This window comes from Borostomias antarcticus (assembly GCF_949987555.1).
Source record: "Borostomias antarcticus genome assembly, chromosome: 11".
NCBI classification, from domain to species: Eukaryota; Metazoa; Chordata; class Actinopteri; order Stomiiformes; family Stomiidae; genus Borostomias; species Borostomias antarcticus.
In genome coordinates, this window is record NC_140244.1 from 22,472,472 (window position 1) to 22,495,245 (window position 22,774).

Sequence of the window (22,774 nt, forward strand, 5' to 3'; positions counted from 1 at the left end):
TAGAACTATAAAATCAAATTGAACACAGGACTTTGCCATGACCACAGTGTGACTTTGCTGTGACTGTACCGTGACGCAAGTGCTTCCGAGCATGCGGGCGTGAGTGTGTGTGTGTGTGTGTGTGTGTGTGTGTGTGTGTGTGTGTGTGTGTGTGTGTGTGAGGGGGTGACACAATATTGTCTGAATGCCAAACCCACTAATAAATCCAAACAAATTTACCAATTAGGCCTGTTTTTTTTTTTTCCTTCGGCCCTCTTATTACATGACTTTTAACGTACGCCGTAAAGCGGGGAGAATTCGTCTGCCTCCTCCCATGGGTGTGGAGAACGGGGTGGCAGGTGGGCAGGCGGTGCCCTGTCATGTCACCATGGAAACCCCCGTCTTAATTACCTGTTGTTGTTGATGAGTCATCGTGCCCGTTGTCTGCCAGGCAGAGAGATCCGTCTTAAGGTCGTCTGTGTTCCTGCCCTCAACGGCCCCGGGGTCTAACAAGAGCTCAGCTACATCCTTATTTTAATTTTTGAAATGTGTTCAGCACATGTTATATTGTGGGTTTACTGGAAGGTATGGATGCGTGCGTCTCTTGTTTGAATGCCCTCTCGCTATAGCGTCCGTGTGCATTATTTGAGAGAACGGCGTGTTTCCTGTCCACCTATAAACCGAAAGAGTGTATACTGTACTTGTACTGTACACCTCGCCGTGATGAGCCTGGGTCCATTGTTCCTATACAGACACAGAGTGAGTAGAGTAACCAGAGAGGACTCCTTGCTTTGTTTGTTTAGTCATGTTCACCTCCATCTAGTGAGCTTTTTCACACACATCTGGAGCAGATTAATAGCAGCGGAACATTGGACAATTAAAATGCACTCCGCCAGTACCTCTTTTTTAAACATGCAGACATTTGCCCACATGTGAGTGCGTGTTCACGCCGGACTGGCGGTTTGATTTTATGGCGACCCCCCTCGAAGTCTCTCCGGTCACAGCGGCTGACTTACAGCAGGACTATTACACACCCAGGGACCCATCAGCCAGGGTCTGGTTACTCACATGCCAGAGAGAGAACAAGCACAGTTTCATATGTCTTTACTCTCTGTCTCTACCGCCCCCCCCTCCTCCCCTCTCTCTCTCTCTCTCTCCCTCTTTCTCACCCTCCTCTCTGTTTCTCTCTCCCTCCCTCTCTCTCACTCCCTCTCTCTCCTTCTCTGTTTCTCTCCAATCCTCTTCTTCTCTCCTTCCCTCTCTCCTTCTCCGTCTCTCTCACTCTCTCTCTCTCTTTCCTTCCCCTCCCCCCCTTTATCTCTCTCTCTCTCACACACACACACACACACAAACACACCATTTTCAAGTGCCTGAGGCTAGGTTAATCCACCCGTGGGTTGCATGCGAGTGAGACCGAGGAGGAAGCCATGACTAACACATCTGATGATAGCACATTAGTGCCCAGCCTTCCACCCGGAGGTGCAGCACAGGCCGTAAAACACACCCACGCAGGTGAGGCCAGCCTCCGACTACTGGCGTGACGGCGGCAAATATAGTTCACACGCAAGTCGCCATTCTGTCCTGCGATGATGTGATGAGATCAAGTGGGCATCCCATATTATAGCACTATGCGTTGGTGTGTGTGTGTGTGTGTGCGTGTGTGTGCGCGTGTGTGTGTGTGCGTGTAGGCCATTGTGTGTGTGTGTGTGTGTGTGTGTGTGTGTGTGTGTGTGTGTGTGTGTGTGTGTGCGTGTGCGTGTGTGTGTGTGCGTGTGTGTGTGTGTGTGTGTGTGTGTGTAGCATTTGGCCTCTCCGCGCCAGCCCAGCTCAGCCCAGCCAAGCGCGCCAGAGTTGGAAGCTGTGGTTTGTTGAGGGGGAAATGCCTTAATTCACTGTGGCTGAAGGCTAATGCGCTAGGGACCGCCGGGACCATATCAAATAATTACCAAAAAGGGGAGCGTGTGTGTGTGTGTGTGTGTGTGTGTGTGTGTGTGTGTGTGACATGGTCTTTATGGAAGGAATGGCCGGGTGTCAATCACCCTGGCTATTAGGAGGCCTACTCAATGGGTGGCTAGCTTTAAGCACGTTCTCTCTATTACCGTTTCCCTCCATCCAATCTATCCACAGCTTTCACTCACTCAACCCCTCGGCTCCAATATCTATTTCTGTCACACTGAAGAAACGCCTGCAATGTCGCAAAACCCGTGCGCCCGGGACGGAAGACGACGTAAACGGCTCGACCAGACCGCGCGAACCGCATCGCTCTCGCGCTTCTGACTATGTCGGACGCGATCCGAATCGACGGCGAAACAATATGCCCGCGGTAGAGCGTGACGGGGGCGACGCGACCCGTAGACGAACGCACATTCTGCATGTATGCCGTAAGCCATTTACACAGCTGGGGCTTTTAACTGAGGTGACTCAGACGGAGAACGTCCCTGGCCCAGGGGCCTGTCCCCCAGCCCTGCACCACACCCACCACCGGGCCGGAGAGCCAGCTACGCTGACAACACAGCAGGCCCGACCGCCGGAGCCAGCACAGAAAAACACTGACAACCTAACAGCACCCCCCCCCACCCGCCAAAGTGACAGACCTATCACACACATGCTACACACAAACATTAATTTATTACTGTAAAGCACTCAATCTGTGCTGTGAAGAGCGCTATATAAATAAAGCTTACTTACCTATCACACACATGCACTAAATATAAGTTTCTGATAAGTATAGATGAAGAATGTTCTTGCGCGTGTTCTAGAACATTCTATATCGCTGTATGAAGACTGTGCAAGAGAAGGCCGGAGTCTCTCTGAGGCTGGTGATTTTGAAGAAGACAACCGACAAAGTAAACAGGGTAAAACGACACCGAGCGTTTAAAAACCAAAGAACACTCGCTTTGTCCCGCACAGGAAACAATACACAGACTCGGTGTGTAGTCTTGGGTGGTGAGCAGGACGCAGCGGAGGGAGTCAGGAACTGAAACCATGAATGATTCCCAAACCCTATAGGCCTACGCTTGGAGTGTTCACAGAACGTCTGTCAGAAATCAAGGTCATGAGGAACCAGCGGATTTCTCTGACACTCCCCCTCAATGTTTTTCTCTATCTCTCTCTCTCTCTCTCTCTCTCTTGCTGTCTCTCCACTTTGAAGAGACTATCAGTGAAATCAGATCCACTGCTGTTGTCATAATATTATAAAACTAAAATACTGCCCACTTAATCTTTAGAGAAGACTGTCAGCCAAGCCCCTATCATCAAGTAATCCATCAGACAAAGGCAGACATTTGTTGTACCTTGCTTCTGAGAGGAAATTTAAAAAGCATGCGTCCTGAAGTGATTTTGATTTAGGAAACCCACACATTGAATGAATGAAATGTGTGCGTGCGTGTGTGTGTGTGTGTGTGTGTGTGTGTGTGTGTGTGTGTATGTGCGTGCGTGCGTGCGTGCGTGCGTGTCTTCGTGTGTGTTAATGAATCAACATATCATTTGGTAGATTGAATCAAGCCTGGTTCAAATCTGATGGTATCACATGAGACTCAGGAAGGACTTCACAAAGACCCCATTGATAGGCGGAACACACAGCAGACGGCAGTGACATCACAAAGACAAGTCCACTTTATATCCAAATGAGTGACAGGGAGGGACATACGCAGGGTGCCACAGGGGGAACCCCACCTGTGGGGAGGGGAACAGCCTCCATTAACAGGCACCAGTTCCTTATGCTCACTGGAGGTTGAGTGAAAGTGACTCTGGACAAGAATGCCAACACGACTTGCATTATGACTTCATTCACAAGCCGCAAGTCACAGAAAGAACGCTGAAACTGCCAAAAAGTCTCCATTACACAAGATGGATTGAGTTATGAAATAAGTTTTTTTTGTCTCAACGCAAAAGTCCAAATATTCTCTCTAGCTGATGAGAACCATCTTTGTTATGAATAGTTCCTGAGGCATCACAGAATTACAAAAGAATGAAGACAAAGTTAAAAATGCTCTCTCCTTCTCTGTCTCTCAACTTAGCACAGACTCCCTCCCGTGCCTGCTGTAGCCTTGGCCTTGGTGTGGGAGAGTGAGCAGAGGCCCTCGACTTAGCAAGCCGCTGTGGTCAAATCCATCTGTCACAGCCTGTCAAAAATAGTCACAATGCAGCAGCTCCCACTGTAATTGCACGGTGCAGGGGAGGAACCAGTGTCACCTCCCTTTCTCCTGCCAAGACTCTCCAACAATGATCTTTCCAGGATTAATCTAAAACTCCCAGAGGCTCCCTGGATGAACTCATATCACTTCTGCTGTATCCTGCTGGTTAGCCAAAATGTGTCTTTAAACCCGGAAATTTACTATTGCCCAAGTGTAGAGTGGGTGTTTTTGTGCCAAACTGAAGAACCATTTATCTGTTCAAATAAATCACAACTGCTCCACTGGGCCACAGCTCACACAATTGCTGTCATTGCATAATTTGTTGACCAATTTGAATTATGATGCTGTTTATCTTTCCACCGATCCCAGATTGCTTGCTAATGTTGTACTAATGTGCACTAAAGCCCTGGCCGTTGCCGACAGTGATGATAATTAGAAGATAGAGCATTGCAATGGTTTATTTCAATGGAACAACATACAGTAGACTGATTAGATAAGAAAAGTGGTTGTGAAGCCTGCAGGCACGAATCCACCAGACGACTAGGGGGAATAACGCATAAGGGCATAGAAAGGGAGGGGACACACATCGCCCTAAGCCATGTGAAGCTTATTCTCCAAGAGCATCTGACCCTGCCAAACTCTAAAAGGTATCCTTATCTGTTGCCATAGATACTTGGGAATGTGGATCGGGCTGAGAATATACACAACTGCGGTGACCAGTATGCACTTTGAACCTGTTCCTGTGTTGACATTCTCAAGATAACGCAGGAACCGTCCTCCCACAGACCGGGCACCTGAACATTAGCGTTCTGCACAGCTGTTAAGGAGGACAAGACGCACACACACACACACACACACACACACACACACACACACACACACACACACACACACACACACACACACACACACACACACACATAGAGGAATGTGATGCACAGTGCTGGATTCCCACCCGGGACATTCGATTAATACCACTCTCCAAAGATTCTCTAAAGATATATTTCTTTTCTGCAACGTGTCTATAAACAATATATTATTTCAACTGCTATATGATTAGGCCTAGTGTAGTCTACACGACGGGGACAAAAGCAAGAAACAAAAGGTACACTAACATGATAAACATAGTAGCCTAACACAATTTCCATTTCTACAAACACAAAAGTAAATTAGATAGCAAATCAAATGTTAGATGGTAAACATCTCCCTCAATTACCATTCAAGTAAAAACTATAGTTTACTGGCAAACATGCACATGACGAAGAACGCACGAGGTTGCCGGGTTTATAAAATAGGAGAAAACAATGTGCGCGCGCACAGGCGACTCACCTAAATTGACAAAGCTCATAACCATGTCTGCGTCGTTTAGAAAGTTGTTATCTTGCAAGGTGGCAATGGGCGGCCCCTGCGTGGTGAAGACGGGCTTGTACGGATAAGAGTACCCGTCCTCGTCCCCTTCTGTGGACATGGCATTGTACAGGTCCAGCATGAACATCGGGGCCGCGTTGTGCTTCCCGTGGAGATGGGGCCGCGGCCGGTGCGGCAGCCCTAGGATCGAAAGGATCTCTCGCTGCATCTCCCGGCGCTCTTGACTCTTCAGCCGACGGTGGATGAAACTCGAGTGGACTTCGTTGTCCAGAGTAAAGTTCGTAAAGACTGTGTCCGCCAGGACACAATATCCCCATACGAGCAACAAAGCGGGAGCGCGTCTATCCAAAACTGATACCATTGTTGATGCCGTGCGTAATTACGCCGAGTTCTCTTACTGAGACTTAAAACAAGGATATTGAACTTAGCAGCAGGTTTGTTCAATACCCAAATCAATGACGGACCCTCATGATGAGGGTAGAGCTCTCGATTGGAACATCAAATCAACTTGTCCACTCTATTGTCTCTTGAGATTCGATATGCGCAATTTCTAATCTAAGTCGTTCTCACATCTAGCTAGGCTATACCTGGGTCACGCGTGAACGTCGAGACTGACAGCGCTGTGTTTCAGCGAGTGCGATGCCTGAGCTCCACGAACAAGTTATGAGGAGGCGCTATTGCTGGGAGGAGCGGACAGAACTGCTGTGGAGCACAGCGCAGCGCAACAGTGTGTGTGTGTGTGTGTGTGTGTGTGTCTGTGTGTGTGTGTGTGTGTGTGTGTGTGTGTGTGTGTGTGTGTTTGTGTGTGTGTGTGTGTGTGTGTGTGTGTGTGCGTGTGTGTGCGTGTGTGTAGGCCATCGTGTGTGTGCGTGTGTGTGTGTGTGTGTGTGTGTGTGTGAGAGAGAGAGAGAGAGAGAGAGAGAGAGAGAGAGAGGGAGAGAGGGAGGGAAAAATTAACCTGTCTTGTAAATCAAAGATCGGTGGAATCCCTCGCGAGTAGTCGCGACAGATACCGTGTCGCGACTAGTCTGTGTAAATATCAGCTTGCGTCTTAGTCCCTGTGCGCACCGTTGGGAACAATAGGCGCCACATAATACTGTCTCCAATTTGCAGTGGGGCAATTATTTGCATATAAGGAAATTGTGTGGGCGATGCCTGAAAGCCTGAAGGTAGCTTATATGCCATGGTGCAAAATACAGTAGAGGCTGTAACATTTACCCTATAGTCAGTTTGATGATGAGGGTGTGCTTGTAATAGCAACAGGTGCATTATTAAAGGCTTGTGGAATCTATCAGTGGCCTTTTTAACTTAAATGTCAAAAGGTATTGTGAGGTTGGAGCAGGCAACCCCCGCACGCACACGCACACACACACACACACACACACACACACACACACACACACACACACAGTCCATCTGTCCCAACAACCGAAGCTACACATGCCCTAACATACACGCCATGGACCCTCATGCCATACCGTATATGTGAGTGCTTAGCAGGCCCTGCTCCGTCACCCTAATGCAAGGGCAGGAAGTTGGTAACGACAGCCCCGGTGTTCAGACAGAGAGCAGGCTCGAAGGGAGGGGTGCAGATGTTTGGCAGCTGTTTCGCCCCCCTGTCCCCCACCCCTCCCCCCCCCTCGGCTCCAGCACCTCTTAAACACCACACTTTAATGGAACGTTCCTGACCCTCTCGTGCGCTCCGCTCTCCTCAGGCACGGGAGAGGGATTTGGGATGGCCTTTCCTCCGTTAATGACCACTTTATTCGGCGCGAGCTCCTCCTCGTTGTGGAATGGTAAACTTTTAGCTTCACAGAGCGGGACTCTTTTTTTTTCTTCCCCTAGGTCGGTCGTAGAGATGTTTTAGGACCACAGCTTGCCAGGTAATTTTATGACAGTAAAATTAGACTTCAATAGCGCAGCAAGGGAACTGGGCAGACAGTTCAAGATCCGGTGCTGTAACTGCCAGGCAGGCGAGAGAAAGGGGAAAGGACATGAGCCTGGGGCAGAGAGGACAGCCACACCTCCACGTCCATTTAATGTGGTTATTCGCTATTTCCAAACATTCCCAGCTTCCCTTTTTTTCCAGTGACAATGCGATGCGGTTTTCCTCAAAGCCCGCGTTGCCTGCCACCACTCATTTGGTATATCCGCCAGTCACTCCATTGCTATTAAATGGCCTTTCAGCGGTGGCCTGTAACATATAAACACTGCTATCCGGTCCCTCAGATAGGATCAGCTAATGGCCGCAGGTGTTTACATTACAGCACTTTCCGACAGAGGACATGAAAGGGACTTGGTTTCAGTTATAACCACGCTGCTCCCCACTGGATGTGAGAGCTGTGCCCCCCCTTACTCTCCAAACCCCTCCAGCCTCGGCCTCAGTCGGTGCCCAGAGAAGGGCTGCCACTCGGGGGCAGGACAATAGGAACAGACTCCCCTTTGTTTGGGCCTCCATGGCCCTGGTGACAGTCACAGTAAACAGTGGGCACTGGCGGAGGCCAGCCTGGGTCAGCTGCACTGAGGAGTCTTTGACCGGGGGAACTAAAGCAGAACAAGTCACGTTCGAGCTTGCCGTTTACCCATTTCCACATATACACACGTGTACATATGTAAGCGCATACACGCGCGCGCACACACACACACACACACACGCATTCTACTGCACAAAGTCATACATGCCTGGTAGCCTCAAACACTGGTCATGCACACACCAAGATAGACTGAACAGCAGCCATGACTCTCACAGGGCAACACTTGCAGTATGAAATAAGTGTATGATTGATTGATTGATTGATTATTTTATTTCCGTGTCACACACCACTTTTGGTGCCTAGCCCATATGGGCTTACGAGACACGACCATAAAGAAAAAAAAACAAAAAAAAACAAATAGATTGACAATTTCAACATACAGCCAGACAACACAAACATTACACAAATAATGCATTTTGTCTTCTCTCCCATGCTTTGCAAATGAATTGAGAAACAACAAAAACTCCCTTTTTAAAAAATAATTCAAGTCTAAATTCGTCTTGTAGCCAAAATGCTTCAGGATGAGCACAGAACATTTTTTCAAACAATACCTCTCTCAGATCATCATACAAAGGACAATAAAACATAAAATGGATTTCACTTTCTATTTCACCAAGATCACATAATAAGCACAACCGGTCTTCTTCTGGAACTCCATTGAATCTGCCTGTTTCTATTGCTAGAGGGAGGGTCCCAGATCTCAGTTGTGCACAAACTGACCGTTTAGCTCTTGTGAGATTCAAATAAACATATGGTTCAGAACTGTAGTTCTCTTTAATAAGAGCATATGTGCGGAGTTTAGGTTTGAGCCAAATATGTATGAAAGTGAAATAGAAAATGTTAAATCATTATTTAGGCTATGGGCCTGTAGATCTCTCTGTAGTTGTTGGGAACGAGCAGACACATCTACAAGGGCTTCCTGGTCCAGCAGAGTCAAGGATGGAGATGGAGAGCGATGTGCTGATAGGCCGGCTTGTCAATGTACCCTAATCTCTCTGATCCAACTCTGGTAGCATGTCTCATTTTCATAGTGCTTGGTGAGATTGTCATATTATATCGTACCCTATTAGTTCCATCAGGAGGGCAGACTGTCTGAATCAGATACATGCATCTTGAATCTTGCACATCTTTGACTGCACAACTTTCGCATCCCTAGGAATCTATCCCGGTGTTAAACTCTTTGTCATTCCTGTAACATGATTGTACAGTTCATCTGTGTATTTGCATTTTTGGTATATTGTATATTGCACTCCTTGGTACGATTGTACAGTTCATCTGTATATTTGCATTTCTGTATACTTGCACCTATTGTACCTTGTTTCTTTATCTCCTTTGATGTCCCTTCATTGTGGCTGGTGTAACTGTGAAATATGTCCCTTCAATGTAGCTGGTGTAACTTTGAAATTTTCCCTCTGGGATTCAGTAAGTTCCTACCTACTTACCTACCTACCGTAGCCTACCTATCGCTTTACTCCTGTTACCCAAAGCTTTTTAGCTCTCGCTCAAGACCTTGTCCTGAAGCATATGTAAATGTAACACACACACACGCACGCACACACACACACGCACACACACACACACACACACACAGACACACACACACACATACACACACATACACACACACACAGGCATACACACCACCCACTCTGATCTTTGCCTGCCTGCACAAACAGACACCTCCTCCTGGCTCCTGCAGGTTGGAGCACGACACAAGCCTCCCGGAGACCACACAGCAGCACAGCGAAACACACTCCACACACACACCACAGAGGAAGGATTCACACCCTCTCTCCTCACCAGATCTCCTTTTCCTCTCCTCTTTTTTCTGTGGCAATGTCATTCTCTCTCTCTCTTCAACAACTCAGAGGAGAGGTCAGAGGTCAGATTAATATTTATTTCCCATGTTGCCTCTGAGAGCGGCGGGCGGCGCTCCTTTGAAGGTAGCGGGCGCGGGGGCGGGGCCTAGTCCAGCCACCCTCTAGAGAGTTCAGTAAAACGTTCTTTCGGGGTAAACCGACCCTCAAATGAAACAGCGCAGGGTCGGGGTTCTGGGATCTAGGAGAGTGTGTGTGTGCGTGGGGGGGGGCTACATTTTTGTCTTCCCCCATGTCTGCCTGCCCGATCCGCCCCTTGTCTACATTTTCGGCACAGCCCCACTGTGTGCACTGCAAGACGTACCGGCCTGTTAAAACAGCCTGACCAGGTGGGGCTGAACGATTGCAAATGTTCCCCTTTTGGTGTCTGACACTTCCCAGGGGCCTCGAGGAACATATGAGACACAGCTGTGGGACCGGCAGAGTGAGGGAGGAGAGAGAGAGAGAGAGAGAGAGAGAGAGGATAAAAACAAGGAGCGCCTTTAAGCTTGTGCCCTTCGTGTTTTCCATCCTCTCTGTGGATTCTATAAATCTGTGCTTAGCGTTACCGCAGCAAACGGGCAGGCTCGCCGTCAACCGACATGTCAGCGTGGTGCGCTTAGTTCCCTAAGCAGATCATCTCCACTTGGAGTCCTGCACCTGTATTTCTCATTTGTCATTCACTACCTACTTTCCCCTTGCATCTTGTATCTCCTCTCACCCTGTCTGTCTGTCCGTGCGTCTTCCCGTCCGTCCGTCTGTAGCGAGATAGGCCACTCTGGAACACCAGAGCAGTCTGGCTCTGATTCATAGCACTCACCAGCTCAGCAGACCCTAATCAGTTATGTTTAGGGCTGCTGACAGCCAGAGATACCATTTGTTTAAGCCTCCCATAAAGCACGGCATGGTAAGGCTTTCACTGCAGAATGTTATCACCCACTTCATCTGTCACTCGTGTCATCGGCAGAAAGTATTGGCCTGACAACGTGCCGCTCGCCCCATTCTACCTCTTCCTCACCGGCAGCCATACTGGGCCGCGATGGGTTAATAATGGCCCCTCCAGCTCGGCGGAGGCCCCCATTTAGATCCTTGTCTCTGTGGCGAGAGGCGTCACCCCCTCGGCTCTTGTTCTCATCACTCTGTGAGGCTGTGCTGGGCTGTCAATCAGAGCCCTGGGGGATCAGTCTCCCGCCCTTTAGAGATGCGGTGCCGAGGAGGCGTCGTTGAGGAGGCAGGCCAGACTGGCTCGGGCCAAACGCTGATGAGAAGCAGGGGAACGGGGCCTGGAGAAGGAGGTGGGGGGGGGGGGGGGGGGATGGGGGTGTTGGGTGGAGGGATTGCGGCAGCTCTGTTTTCTATTTGTGAGGATTAGGTTGACAGATCTGTATTTGGTTTCTTTGGGCCTCTAGCTGCAGCTAATCCCCCTCACCTGCAGTGGGTCCCCCCCCCCCCGCCCCCTTCCCTTTCCTCTGACCCTACAACCCCCTCCCCCATCCCCCACCCTCCCCACCCTTTCTTCTCCCCCATGCCCAGCACAAACACCCATCCCGAGACAAGCACATGACTCGCTGCACTCTGTCTCCTCAGGTTAGCGGCTCACACTCGACATAAACCCAAGGCCAAGGAACCGGCAGGGGTCTCAGCCTCTCTGAGGCAGGAAAAAAGAGGACCCCCACATCTTGTGGCCTTTCACGGATTATGAGTTTTTCAGGGCGGGTGAGGGGTTGCTGCTCGTCACTGAGAGATAGCAATTACTTAGCGATTAAGAGCCATTACTGCGGAAGCAGCTTGTCACAGCCACTCAGGGGAGAGGGAGACCTCTGCTAAAGCACCACATTAGGAAATATTCAGGGTCAGGTCAGGGCCACAGACCTCGTCCCTTCAGATCCTGGCTCCCACACACTCGGAACAGGCCTTCAGCACACTGCAAAAGACCACAGTGCCTCAGCAAACACACACAGCATGCCTGTAAGCAGTTCTTTAAGGTGGAGACTCGGATGACCTAATAGTTCAAGCATCTAGAATGGTTTCTCTGTTAGATAACAATACAGTGACATGGTTTAAGATGAAAGTAATAGCCTGAGGCAAACATTATCCAATTTTAGCTTCTTTATTTTTTTTTCACCCAGTGGTAGAAAGCGCAAAAGTGAGCGAGTTAGGGAAAGTAAGAAAGTAGGCAAAAATGTTTTGTCCATGTATTTTATTTTTTTGCAATGGAGGAATGCTTCTGTCATGCAATAGCCTATGGTGATGTAGGGAAGGCTGGGATTTGAGGCTCAGGTGGTTTTGCTCTAGGGGTCAAAGACTTAGGCCTACCAATTAGATGTACGGGGTCTTGGTGTGGAGCACAAGCAGGCTGGAGGAGGTGGAGGAACGGTATGGTACAATACAGAGCAGGACCACAACCTTCCTAAAACACACATACTGCAAACACACGCTCCTAATGAGAAGCAGCCATGACAGCTGACAGTAAATTGTTCACGTGGATATCTTGCCGCCGGTTATTTTGTTTCTCAGGCAGCAGCATTGTTTTCATCAAATCAGAGCTGTTCAGAAAGAGTGGGTGTTTGCTTCGATAATTAGCCATTATTCACCATGCACGCAATGCACTTTAGTAGGGCAGGCCTTACAAATTAAAATCCTTATCTAATCTGCAATTAATTTGAGTGCAACAAACACACGCACGCTCGCACACGCACGCACACACACACGCGCACACACACACACACACACACACACACACACACACACACACACACACACCACTATGAAACCTTTATTGTAAAGTCTAATTTTTAACTAGTTATTAACAGAAATGGACTCCAAACTCTATCGCCTACAGTAGCTAAAAATGTCTCTGCTTGATCAGCTTAATGATCAGATACCTTTTAACTGCCAATTTCATTTTACATTTTCATGGTGTTTCAGACCAGTTCAGCGCTATAAGAACAAAATTGTAGGTGAATACAGTTTTTCACTATTGTTAACACACGTTTTCTGAAACAAAACCTAATTTCCTCAAAACTCTATGCACAAGCCACAAAACACACACACAAAATGCAAAACCCAGCACATCTGCAAAATGACACTTGGCTTTCAAAACAATTTGAACTCTTCACAAAACTGAACTTTGTGTTCAAATGACACACACAGCCATCATATGAGTAGACATATCTAAGCACCAATTGAACCCTGATGTGCTGAATGGAAAACACTACTGTATGAATGGAAAACACAATATGAATGACTTATCAGGAGAATTAGACCTTTGCATGTTCATGTAACACTTTTCTCCTTATGTAAAATATTACAGTATAATATTTTCATAGTCAAATATAAAACAGAAAATAGGCCTGCACAGTACAAAACAAAAGAACTAGGCAGCATCCTGTCTTTGGTTCCTGTCTGGCTACAGGACCTCATTGACATCGAAGGCGATGTTCTCCCTGGCCAAGCAACGAGGGAAGTATCACCTTGAATGGCGCAAGAAGCCTTGACAGGCCTCAGCGGTAATGTCACCACATGCCTCCTCCATAGCCTGGAGCAGTGGGATCCATGCCTGCGGGTTCCAGTCATAGACTTTCCATCTCCAGGCTGAGAAAAACTCAATAGGATTGAGAAATGGAGAGTATGGTGAGAGAAACACAACTGAAAATTGTGGGTAGTTGTGGAACCAGTTACGGACCAGAGCAGCCAGGTGGTGAACATAAATTCATGCACCTCTGCAGCTGCGGCTAGCTCCAGAACACTCTGAAAAAGACCGCATGACAATATATAATAGACCTAGAGTGGTCAATACAGTAGGCTACTGTGAAACATTGTAAAACATTTTATTTAAAAAAAAAAGAAGAAAAAAGAACTGCATTGGATTACAGGTATAATACAGCAATGTGTCAGTGCTGAATGTAGGCCTATAGGTCTTACTTGCACCTAGTCATGCGGTAGGCCTAGTTCTTTGACTCTGTCTGTGTTCCTGTCAAAGGGAACCCTGTATACTTGCTTCGTCCTCATTGAATTTTGCTGAAGAACACAGTCCAGCGTGGATGTTGCCATAGCTTGGTCAGCAATAATTCTACTTTGTATTAGTTTGAGTGTTAAATGCATTATACTCTGACTGCAGTCAGCTGTCTGTCCTGCTCAGCTGTCAATGCACGTCCTCTCCCACCAGGTTGTGGTAGGCTAATCTTTCAATCCTGCAAAAGATACAATACAAATACTCGAAACACTAGAGGAATAGGCTACTGGGCAGTAACAATAATATAGATAACTGTTTAGACAAAGTAGCAATACAATTCCCAATTGTATCATACTTATCGTAGGCTACTGTAGAGCAGGCTTTTACAGTAGCCTACTATGGTCCACTTGCAACACTGTATTCTATCAATTAGGCTACTATCATTTATGAAAAACTGTAATAGGCTACCCCAGAGGAAATAATGTAGGGCCTAGGCTAAGCTCATTTAACGCCTATAGGCCAGAGTATAATGATGGTTTTTTTTTTTTTACTTTCTCTTTGTCACCTTCAGGCTGCTACACAGCTTGCTTCCATCTGAGGTGAGGTGTGCGCACGCGCATTGCGCTAGTGGTGAAGATGCGCGCGCTTCATGCCACACCGATTTTCGCGCTAAAACGCAAAAGCGCGTGCCCGCGACGTCACCTACTTGCGCGTGTCTAGAGAACGTTAACGTTTTAGCCACAGTCTCACCAGCCGAGCAGCCAAGCATGTCTGAATATCAGTTCGTCGAGGTTGACAAGCTTCGGGTGTTTTTGCTAGGAAATGTGGACGTGGAGTCGATACACGGCGAGGGGGAAGTCAGCAGGTAGGCTCACTTGAGGCTATATGTCTCCCACCTGAGGAGTCATCTTGCTGTCAAGAACGTTAGCCATAAACTGTAGCCTAAGGCTAGGCCTGCCCCCCTTGCTAATCTGAGCTAGCCTAGCCTACTTGTTGATAGTGAGAAATTATTTTAAGTAGCTAACTTTGGTCCTTCTGTATTTCCAGCCAGGAGATTTTAACACGCATTGAAAAGGTCATTCTAGGAATAGTGACCAGCCTGTCCAAAGATGAAGTACCCACCTTGGTCCTTCCAAACAGATCTAGTTGGGCCAACGTAAGGTAACATTAGGCTCTGCAATAAATCAGTCTTTATTTCAAAGCTTTGGCCTGCTCTTGCCCAGACTCTGTGGGTGGTAGTCCACTTGCCATATTCAAGTTTGACCGCTGCAAGATAAACATGTCTATGCAACAGGCTAACCTTTTATTTATGTTGTGTAGCCTGATTACACTCCAGGCTTTTAGGATAAGCAGTCATGTTGTGTAAAAATTAAACATTTACACTGCATTGAAGTGAAAATCATGCTTTTGTTCTCTATCTGAATATTTTCAATTGGATCAGAGCATGAGGATTTGAAGGAACAAAATGTGTGATAGAATCAATTTTGGTTGTTTTTAAATCCACAATTGAAAGCAGAGTTATTTAATAACTTCTTGACTCCTGAATAGGTGTCACCCTGATATGAGATAAAAATCATTGCCTCACACGCAGCAGGGACACACACACACACACACACACAAATCTGGCAGTTTGTGGAGGTCTTTAATGTGCACAGGCTGTAGAGACCTCATGCTCAGAACAAAGCAGACTGTCTGGTTGAGTTTACATCAAACCTCCTTGCAGCTTAAAGCACATTCTGGCTCAGGCCTTTCAAATGTGAGAAGCCCACAGATTGGGAGCCAAAGTTTTCACAGAGTAAACTCCTTGGTGAGGTTCAGACGAGGCCTTCTCACAGGTAGCCCTCAGGGTCTGGGATATTTTTTTTTTATTTTTTATTTTTTTACTTTCACAGGTGGTAGGCTCCTTTTACAAAGCAGATCAAAGATTTCAGAATTAATGTTTAGGATCTGTGAGGAATTCTTTCATGAGTTTTTAATAATTTCCCTACTTGAGTTTTGACAGTGCTGTTGGCCTTCAAATGAGCTCAGGAAGCTCTGTCACTACAGTCCGGATCGACTGTGTCTCGTCTGTCACTAAATTTGGTGAGAAGAAAGACACACACCTCTGTTAATATGTTATCCTCTCCCCTGCTTCCGCCTTCCCCCTTTCCTGTTCTCAGGACAGCCCACATTCTTTTCATTCACAAACTTCTCAAATTAGCCAACTCTAAGGAATTTAATCAGCCCTGCTTCACATGGTTTTCATTTTCATCCACTCTTGAGCTTTTATGAATGAATTGGTAAAAAATAAATCCAACTAAATCACTCTGAAGCCTTACTACACGTTGACAGTGACAGAAACATTATGTTCAGGATTTAATTTACCCTCTGTATTTCATAATTAAAAACAGATCTTTAGCTCTCCTTCCTCTGGAAAGCCCTAAAATAATACACATTAGCTGCAATTAAATTGTTTCAGACATCTGTTGTGTCAGTATGTAATCAATTTCTGGCTATTGTTTGCAGCACACATTCTCAAAGTTTTGTCCACCATCTACAAACTTGTGCAGAGCAACGCATATGCTACAAAAAGGTAATTTCCTATTCAAAAGCAGGGCACATTTCAGATGTCATTCACAGAGTAAAGCCACTCTCACTAATACTGTGAGTGTCTAACATGCAGTGCATGATTATTCCCGATGTATAGCCTGAGCCAGTACTGTTGACTATTCTGCTCCAACCCAACAAACTGCACCGGTAGAGTACAGGTCGTCTGATTTTCCACAGGGACATCTATTACAACGACACACAGCTGTTTGGTTCACAGAGGAGCGTTGATTGCATAGTGGATGACATTTCCTGCATGCTAAAGGTTCCACGCAGGAGCCTACATGTGGTGAGTGTGTGTGTGCGTGCATGTTTTTCAGAGTGTGTGTGAGAGCGTGCATGGGAATATGAGTTCCAGCACATGCAAGGGGAGGTAACACTTACAACAATATCAAGCCAGTTGTGAAATGTCTTTGATATGGGCCTGTGTTATGATTAGCTGAGTTTTAACAGATGAAAGCTGTTAGCTAGGTCCATATTTTGTCCTCCTCCAATTTTAGGAAGCACCTGTGGAAATGATTTTTCCTTGTGATCAAACAGCAAAGAAATTGAACTTGATTTGCATGGGCAATGTCAGAGATGTGCATGCAATGTGTGTGTGTGTGTGTGTGTGTGTGTGTGTGTGTGTGTGTGTGTGTGTGTGTGTGTGTGTGTGTGTGTGTGTGTGTGTGTGTGTGTGTGTCTGAACCATGTCCAGCTGGCCACGTCCAAGGGATTCATCTCAGGTGACTTGTGTTACCTGGAAGAGGATGGAACCAGGGTGGACTGCCACTCAAGCTCCACTGTATGAGACACGTCAAAGTTCTGACATAGTATTCCCTCGGATGACAATGGGGCATAATGGTCTGTTGAATGTCTGCAATTATTGGAGATCTCTTATCCTATACGCCTATAAGATAAACGTAGTGACAGGAAAGATGCACGAGCTCAGTCAGTCCTATGGGAGTACGTTATGAGTGTGCTCTCTGTTGTGGTTCAACCCACATACAAATCATTTGGTTTCCCCATAACCATTTGAGGAGAGCAAAACAACCTCAAATGGTTCTCATGTGTCTACATTCATTAATTAACTGAAATGTAATTATCAGCTACACTACTCATTATTCATCAGTCTGTGTCTATCATGGTACCTATAATGTCTAAACATTGTGCCTTTTTTTCTCAGGCTGTTGCGGTCTCATCTAATGTTGGTGGAATAAGGAGTATCCTCACTTATTTGAATGTATTTCATCATCATGGAATTGGCATATGTTGAGACTTTGTGTCTAGATTGTCTCTTAACTCTTTCAAGTGTTATCTTCTCGTGAGGAAATGGCCATGGGGTCATGTTTGTTTTCACCTTGATCCTTGGTGCTCCAGACATTGTGTCATCAGCAAAGTTTGTGTTGATAGTGGAGAAGGACGCGACCTTCCAAAGGTTGCTTGATGATGACTTTTGCACAAAGCTGTCTCCCTGTATCATGATCACGGTGTGTCTAACATATTCCACATATGCTATCTTATGCACAGTTGATACATTTCCTGGATTGTCTTGATCACTTTTCAATTCACTGTGTGTGTGTGTGCGTTTGTGTGTGTGTGTGTGTGTGTGTGTGTGTGCGTGTGCGTGTGCACGTGCTGCTTGTCAGGGTAAAGGAGTCCCTGATGTGAATAGCAGGCTGATGGTGAGGAAGCTCTGGGACACCCTCCATATCCCCATCTTCGCCCTGGTGGATGCAGACCCCCATGGTACAGTTCTGCTCTGCAGACCCAAACACCCCGTTAAGGTCCTTACACACTGGGGGCGTCGCGAATAAACAACAGGAAAATGTGAAATACTCGCCTGAGAATATTTAGCATCAAAATTATTCACACTGGCGGCGACGCGAATTTGCGACTATGGTCAGCATCAGGACCTATACTTCAGGATTTCTGTGGCACACTGTAGTATTTATTTTAAACAATAATTACACTAGCCTGGCTTCGCCAGACCCAATTCGCAAAAATGCGATGGGTCTGGAAACTCACAGTTGCTTTCCGATTCCCAAGGGGCGTTACCAACGGGCGTAGATCAAAAAGCCTCTGGACACAGTCGGATAGACCTACAACCAATCAGCGAAAATGCCTCTACGGCGCTCCTCTGTTCCGTCATCTTATTAAACCCGCCCCATATTAGATAAACGGTTGTGATTGGCACGAACACATTTCTGTTTGAGCAGATTCCGATAGAAGGGTTGGATGCCCAGACTGACACCAGGCTATAATGACAGGCTATAAATGGGGAAAAAGGGGTACACTTGTTTGGACGCATGCTAGGCTAAGTAAACCGTCCAGTGAAATTACACAGCTTTTGGATTCCCTGATCCATTTATGTACATACAGATATGCTCACCTTAGGACAGGTACTGTAGATAGCATAGGCACATATTCAATTCCAATGCCAACGGTATTCCATTCAGCAAATTCCCAAGTCCAGCTTGAGCAAGTCATTTATACTCCTATGTGACACATAGGAGTCAGCTATTGCCAGATAGCTGCTATTCAATCGGGGACTCCTAAGGGTGGAGGTGAACGGGGTAACCGACCAGTTCAGCATCAGTTCCCTATTGCAGGATATTTTTAAAATATGCAGTTTATAGACTATGACGGTGAGAGAGAGACAATGTTGTCTAGATGATTTATTTTTTACAGGCAGAACTGAGTTGTTAAAATCGTTCTCAGATTAGTGCAAATCAAGGTTGAAATAACTTTTTTTTAAGCCTAACAGTATTTTGATAGGCCTTATTCTGCCTAGTTGCGCTGTCCATTGGAGCCAGATCAACTGAATGATTCGTAATCATAAATAATATGCTATATTAGATAACCACATTTTTATACAAATAGGGTAATATTCATACTGGTTTAGGTAGCCCGCCCTAAACAATTTGAAATTAGCCTTCAGGTACTCCCATATTCCCATCTTTGCTGAGCAAAGGTTTTGTGCGAAAGGAACTGGCCTGTTACAGAGACACATGTCACATATAGGCCAGTTGAATTCAGCGATTGAAGCAAGTTTGAAATGTTGAACTGTATGCTTTCTGGAATACTTTTGAAAGTAGCACTCACTAAATCGTTTACCAAATGACTACATTTATTTGTGCTGATAGTTTCGATATTCCATTCAGCAAATTCCAATTCCAACTCGAGCAAGTCAGTCATCCTAAATTGCCATCGACAAAACATTGCTTCTCATTCACACCTGCTCCTCGCTAATGTTAGTTACAGTATAATGCTCCATTTCAGGTTGAACTGCATTTAGCCTGTACAGTGCTTCAGATGGATTAAATAAAACAAACAAAAACGACATTATGGCTCCAACACACAGTTTGAGGCATTGTTGGTGATACAGCCCCTCACATATACCTGTAGGCAGAGGACCAATATCCAAGCATCGTCGTATTTATAATTGTCATTTCTTTTGTCACGACTTCCACCATTGTTGTTTTTAATTTGGCGTTTTGTACAATGAGCAATATCATTGGTCAAACTGATTTTGTCACAGGCGAATAAATGCAAAAATCGAAACAGTTTCGATTACGTTTCTCACGCTTTTTCACCCTGCGAAACTTCACATTTGACGTTCTTCATTCTTCATTCATGGGAGTTAATTATATTATTTGAGAATTAATCGTGCAAATAAATCGTACTAAGTGTGTAAGGACCTTATGGCCCACAGCTAAGCAAGTGAGCGTTTATGGTGTGTGGTGAAATGGATCGCTGCACTTCTGGATTCGGCCCAATTATTTCTACTTGGGGGAAAAAGGTTGAGGATAAACACTTGAGATGCTGAACTACTGTCACAAAATAGCAAATATGTTTTATGTCCTTATACTACCAATATATAAATGAAACCTAAAGTAGCCTACTTCAGGATTTTTGGCATAATGTTGCCCAAAAGTAAATTAAAAGTAAATTGAAAGCTCTTCTTGAACCATTTGGAGTAAATGCATGGGGTTGGTTTGCCTGCAGATGACTATAGCTGGGAGTTATTAGCTTTAAAATAATGGGATCAAAGCATGTAGTCAGAGAATCATGGGGCCAGTCCACGAGCCGCCCAAACACGACCCGGACGGCCATTCACCTCCATTCATTTTTTGGACTAGGATTATGCAAAAACTATCAGACTGCTTTTCATAAAACTCGGTGAAGGGGTGTAGCATGGGCCAATTTAGAACCCGTTCAATTTTGGCACAGGGCCACGAAATGCATTCAGGGGTGGAGGTTTGTGCGCTCTGAGCACCATTTCTAGTTCCTTGCGTGCTCTGTAGGAACATACATTCACACAGTGCTACTGCTCATCTACACACGCACGCAGTGGGTTTGCGTGTCGTGCTAAGCTGACAGGGCCCTGACGAATGTGTCATGGTGTTTAGGCTGGGGATTGTTAGCGTTGGCGTTATCTCGCCCCGGCGCTGTCCCGCTCCGTACATATCCCCTCTTCATCGCGTGGCAAGACGCATGTGTAATGCTTTACTTTGTTCTCTGAGCGCTACACTTCTCAGAGGGTAATTGCTCTGGTATGGTGACTCTGTGACTGCAGCACGTTTGTCTCCCTTCCTGATTCTCCCAGGCATTGAGATCATGTGCATCTACAAGTATGGATCAGTGGTGAGTCCTCCTGGGTCATGTCTCGCTGTAAGAAATATGCTTTGTTTTTTTCTCTTAGTGGGGGAAATGGAACATCAACCATGTCTGAATATTTGAAGTGACATAGTATGAAGTGGAAAAGTTTGTTTGATTGCATGGGGAGATTGGGGACTCTCATTTGTGGGTGGTGCGGTTGTGTGTTTGCCTATGCACATGATAGTGTCTGTGTTTTTCTTGAATATGAGGAACATATGCCAGGCATACATACAATCCCTTTGTTGTCGTATTATATTGACTGTTAAGTGTCCGTCTTTGTGCTTATGCCGTGTGTGTGTGCATGTGTGCGTGTGTGTATGTGTGTGTGTGTGTGTGTGTGTGCGCGCACGTGCGTGTGTGCGTTTATACACAGGCCATGTCGTTTGAGGCCCACAGTCTGACCGTCCCCAGCGTTATGTGGCTGGGCCTCCTCCCCTCTGACCTCCAGAGGTTTGGACACACCACGCGCTACTTCCTACTTCCTCCTCCCGTCTCTAATTGGGATTATATTCTTGGGACTTTTAGATTGTTTGTTTTGGTTTCTGTTGCTGTTGCCTTCCCCTTTTTTTCCCCCAAGGAGCTGTTTTCCAGGGTATATTGAGTTTTAAGTATAGATGTCCACTAGGGAAATCTAAGCCTGAAAGGGGTTTTTGCAATACGTCAAGTTTAATTCTAGTCCACAAATTTACCCCTGAGCCTCCCTCTGTACGCATACATGATCAAAGCATCCCGGACTTATATTGTGAACAGACGTAGGGGAAACAGTTGCTTTTGGCATCAAGAGTATTTCCTGCATTTTCTTGGTCAGAAATGAACCATGGCCACAACATACTGTTTCTGTCAACTACTTTAAATTGACTCGTCTAACCAGTGTCTTTCTCCATTCGGTTGCGTTGCGCCTCAGACTGAGAGTGCATGAAGATGCTCTGATTCCCCTCACCAAGACAGATGACAGCAAACTGAGCAGCCTGCTCAAGAGACCCTACCTCACCTGCCAACCAGCCTGGCGGAGGGAGGTAAGAGGGGGTGGAGGGGTAAATGAAGTGATCTGAATCGAATATACTGTACATCTTACTTAGTTAATGAGCCTGTAGCACATGCAGCGCCCGCTGAGCACATGGGGTGAATAAACATGCCTACCTAGGTCCGTCCACTTCAGAAACCGCAGGTCCATAAGACTCCATTGCTCATTCATGAGACAGAGGCGGACTTTCTAAGTGTGTTTTACTACAGTGTAGACATTTTGCAGGTGAGACAACACCATGTGTGTCAGTCGGTGCTCCACCTCCTGTTCTTTGGGATAGGCTATACAACCAGATACCTGCCCTGATGTGAAATACTGTAGCTGTTAGATGAGGATACACTGGGAGATTGTCATGTTTATTGTTGTTCTTGCCCATCTTCTGAGACGTTGCCTGTTTACTCATGTTGTAGATGGAGATGATGCAGCAGAATAAGGTTAAAGCTGAGATTCAGTCCCTGGCGTCCATAGCCCCTGATTTCCTCACCCAGGTCTACCTGCCCAACAAGCTGCGCTATGGGGGCTGGATATGAGCCTGTGCTGCCCTCTTGCTGTGTGATGTGATACAAGAAATTATTTAGCCTCCAGATACAGAGGCTACTGTACATTTTTGTTAACTATGTTCTTGTCAACTATTTTGTGGAAGGGAATAGTAGACCTACTCTAGGCCTAACCAAAACTAATAATTTTAAGGTTAT

At 46.2% G+C, this 22,774-nt stretch overlaps 2 protein-coding genes across 2 annotated transcripts in view; one reads left to right on the forward strand and one right to left on the reverse strand.

Moving 5' to 3' along the window:
* The window catches only part of LOC311314976 (bone morphogenetic protein 7-like), a gene marked incomplete at its 3' end in the record, with an annotated part of 29,166 nt that extends 23,307 nt beyond the window's left edge, over positions 1–5,859 (reverse strand). The window contains exon 1 of the mRNA XM_084445533.1: positions 5,445–5,859. Within this exon, the coding sequence (XP_084301659.1) occupies positions 5,445–5,844 (400 nt within the window). The 5' untranslated portion in view covers positions 5,845–5,859. The remainder of the gene's footprint in view (positions 1–5,444) is intronic.
* Positions 5,860–14,595: 8,736 nt separating this feature from the next.
* spo11 (SPO11 initiator of meiotic double stranded breaks) lies at positions 14,596–22,609 on the forward strand (the record flags this gene model as incomplete). The annotated part of the gene is made up of 13 exons (XM_084446171.1): positions 14,596–14,693; positions 14,870–14,989; positions 15,822–15,910; positions 16,334–16,400; positions 16,595–16,703; positions 17,112–17,198; positions 17,580–17,616; positions 17,774–17,883; positions 18,043–18,142; positions 21,003–21,040; positions 21,429–21,505; positions 21,960–22,071; positions 22,490–22,609. 13 exons carry the CDS (start codon positions 14,596–14,598, stop codon positions 22,607–22,609), a joined length of 1,164 nt encoding a protein of 387 aa, XP_084302297.1.
* Positions 22,610–22,774: the final 165 nt, after the last annotated feature.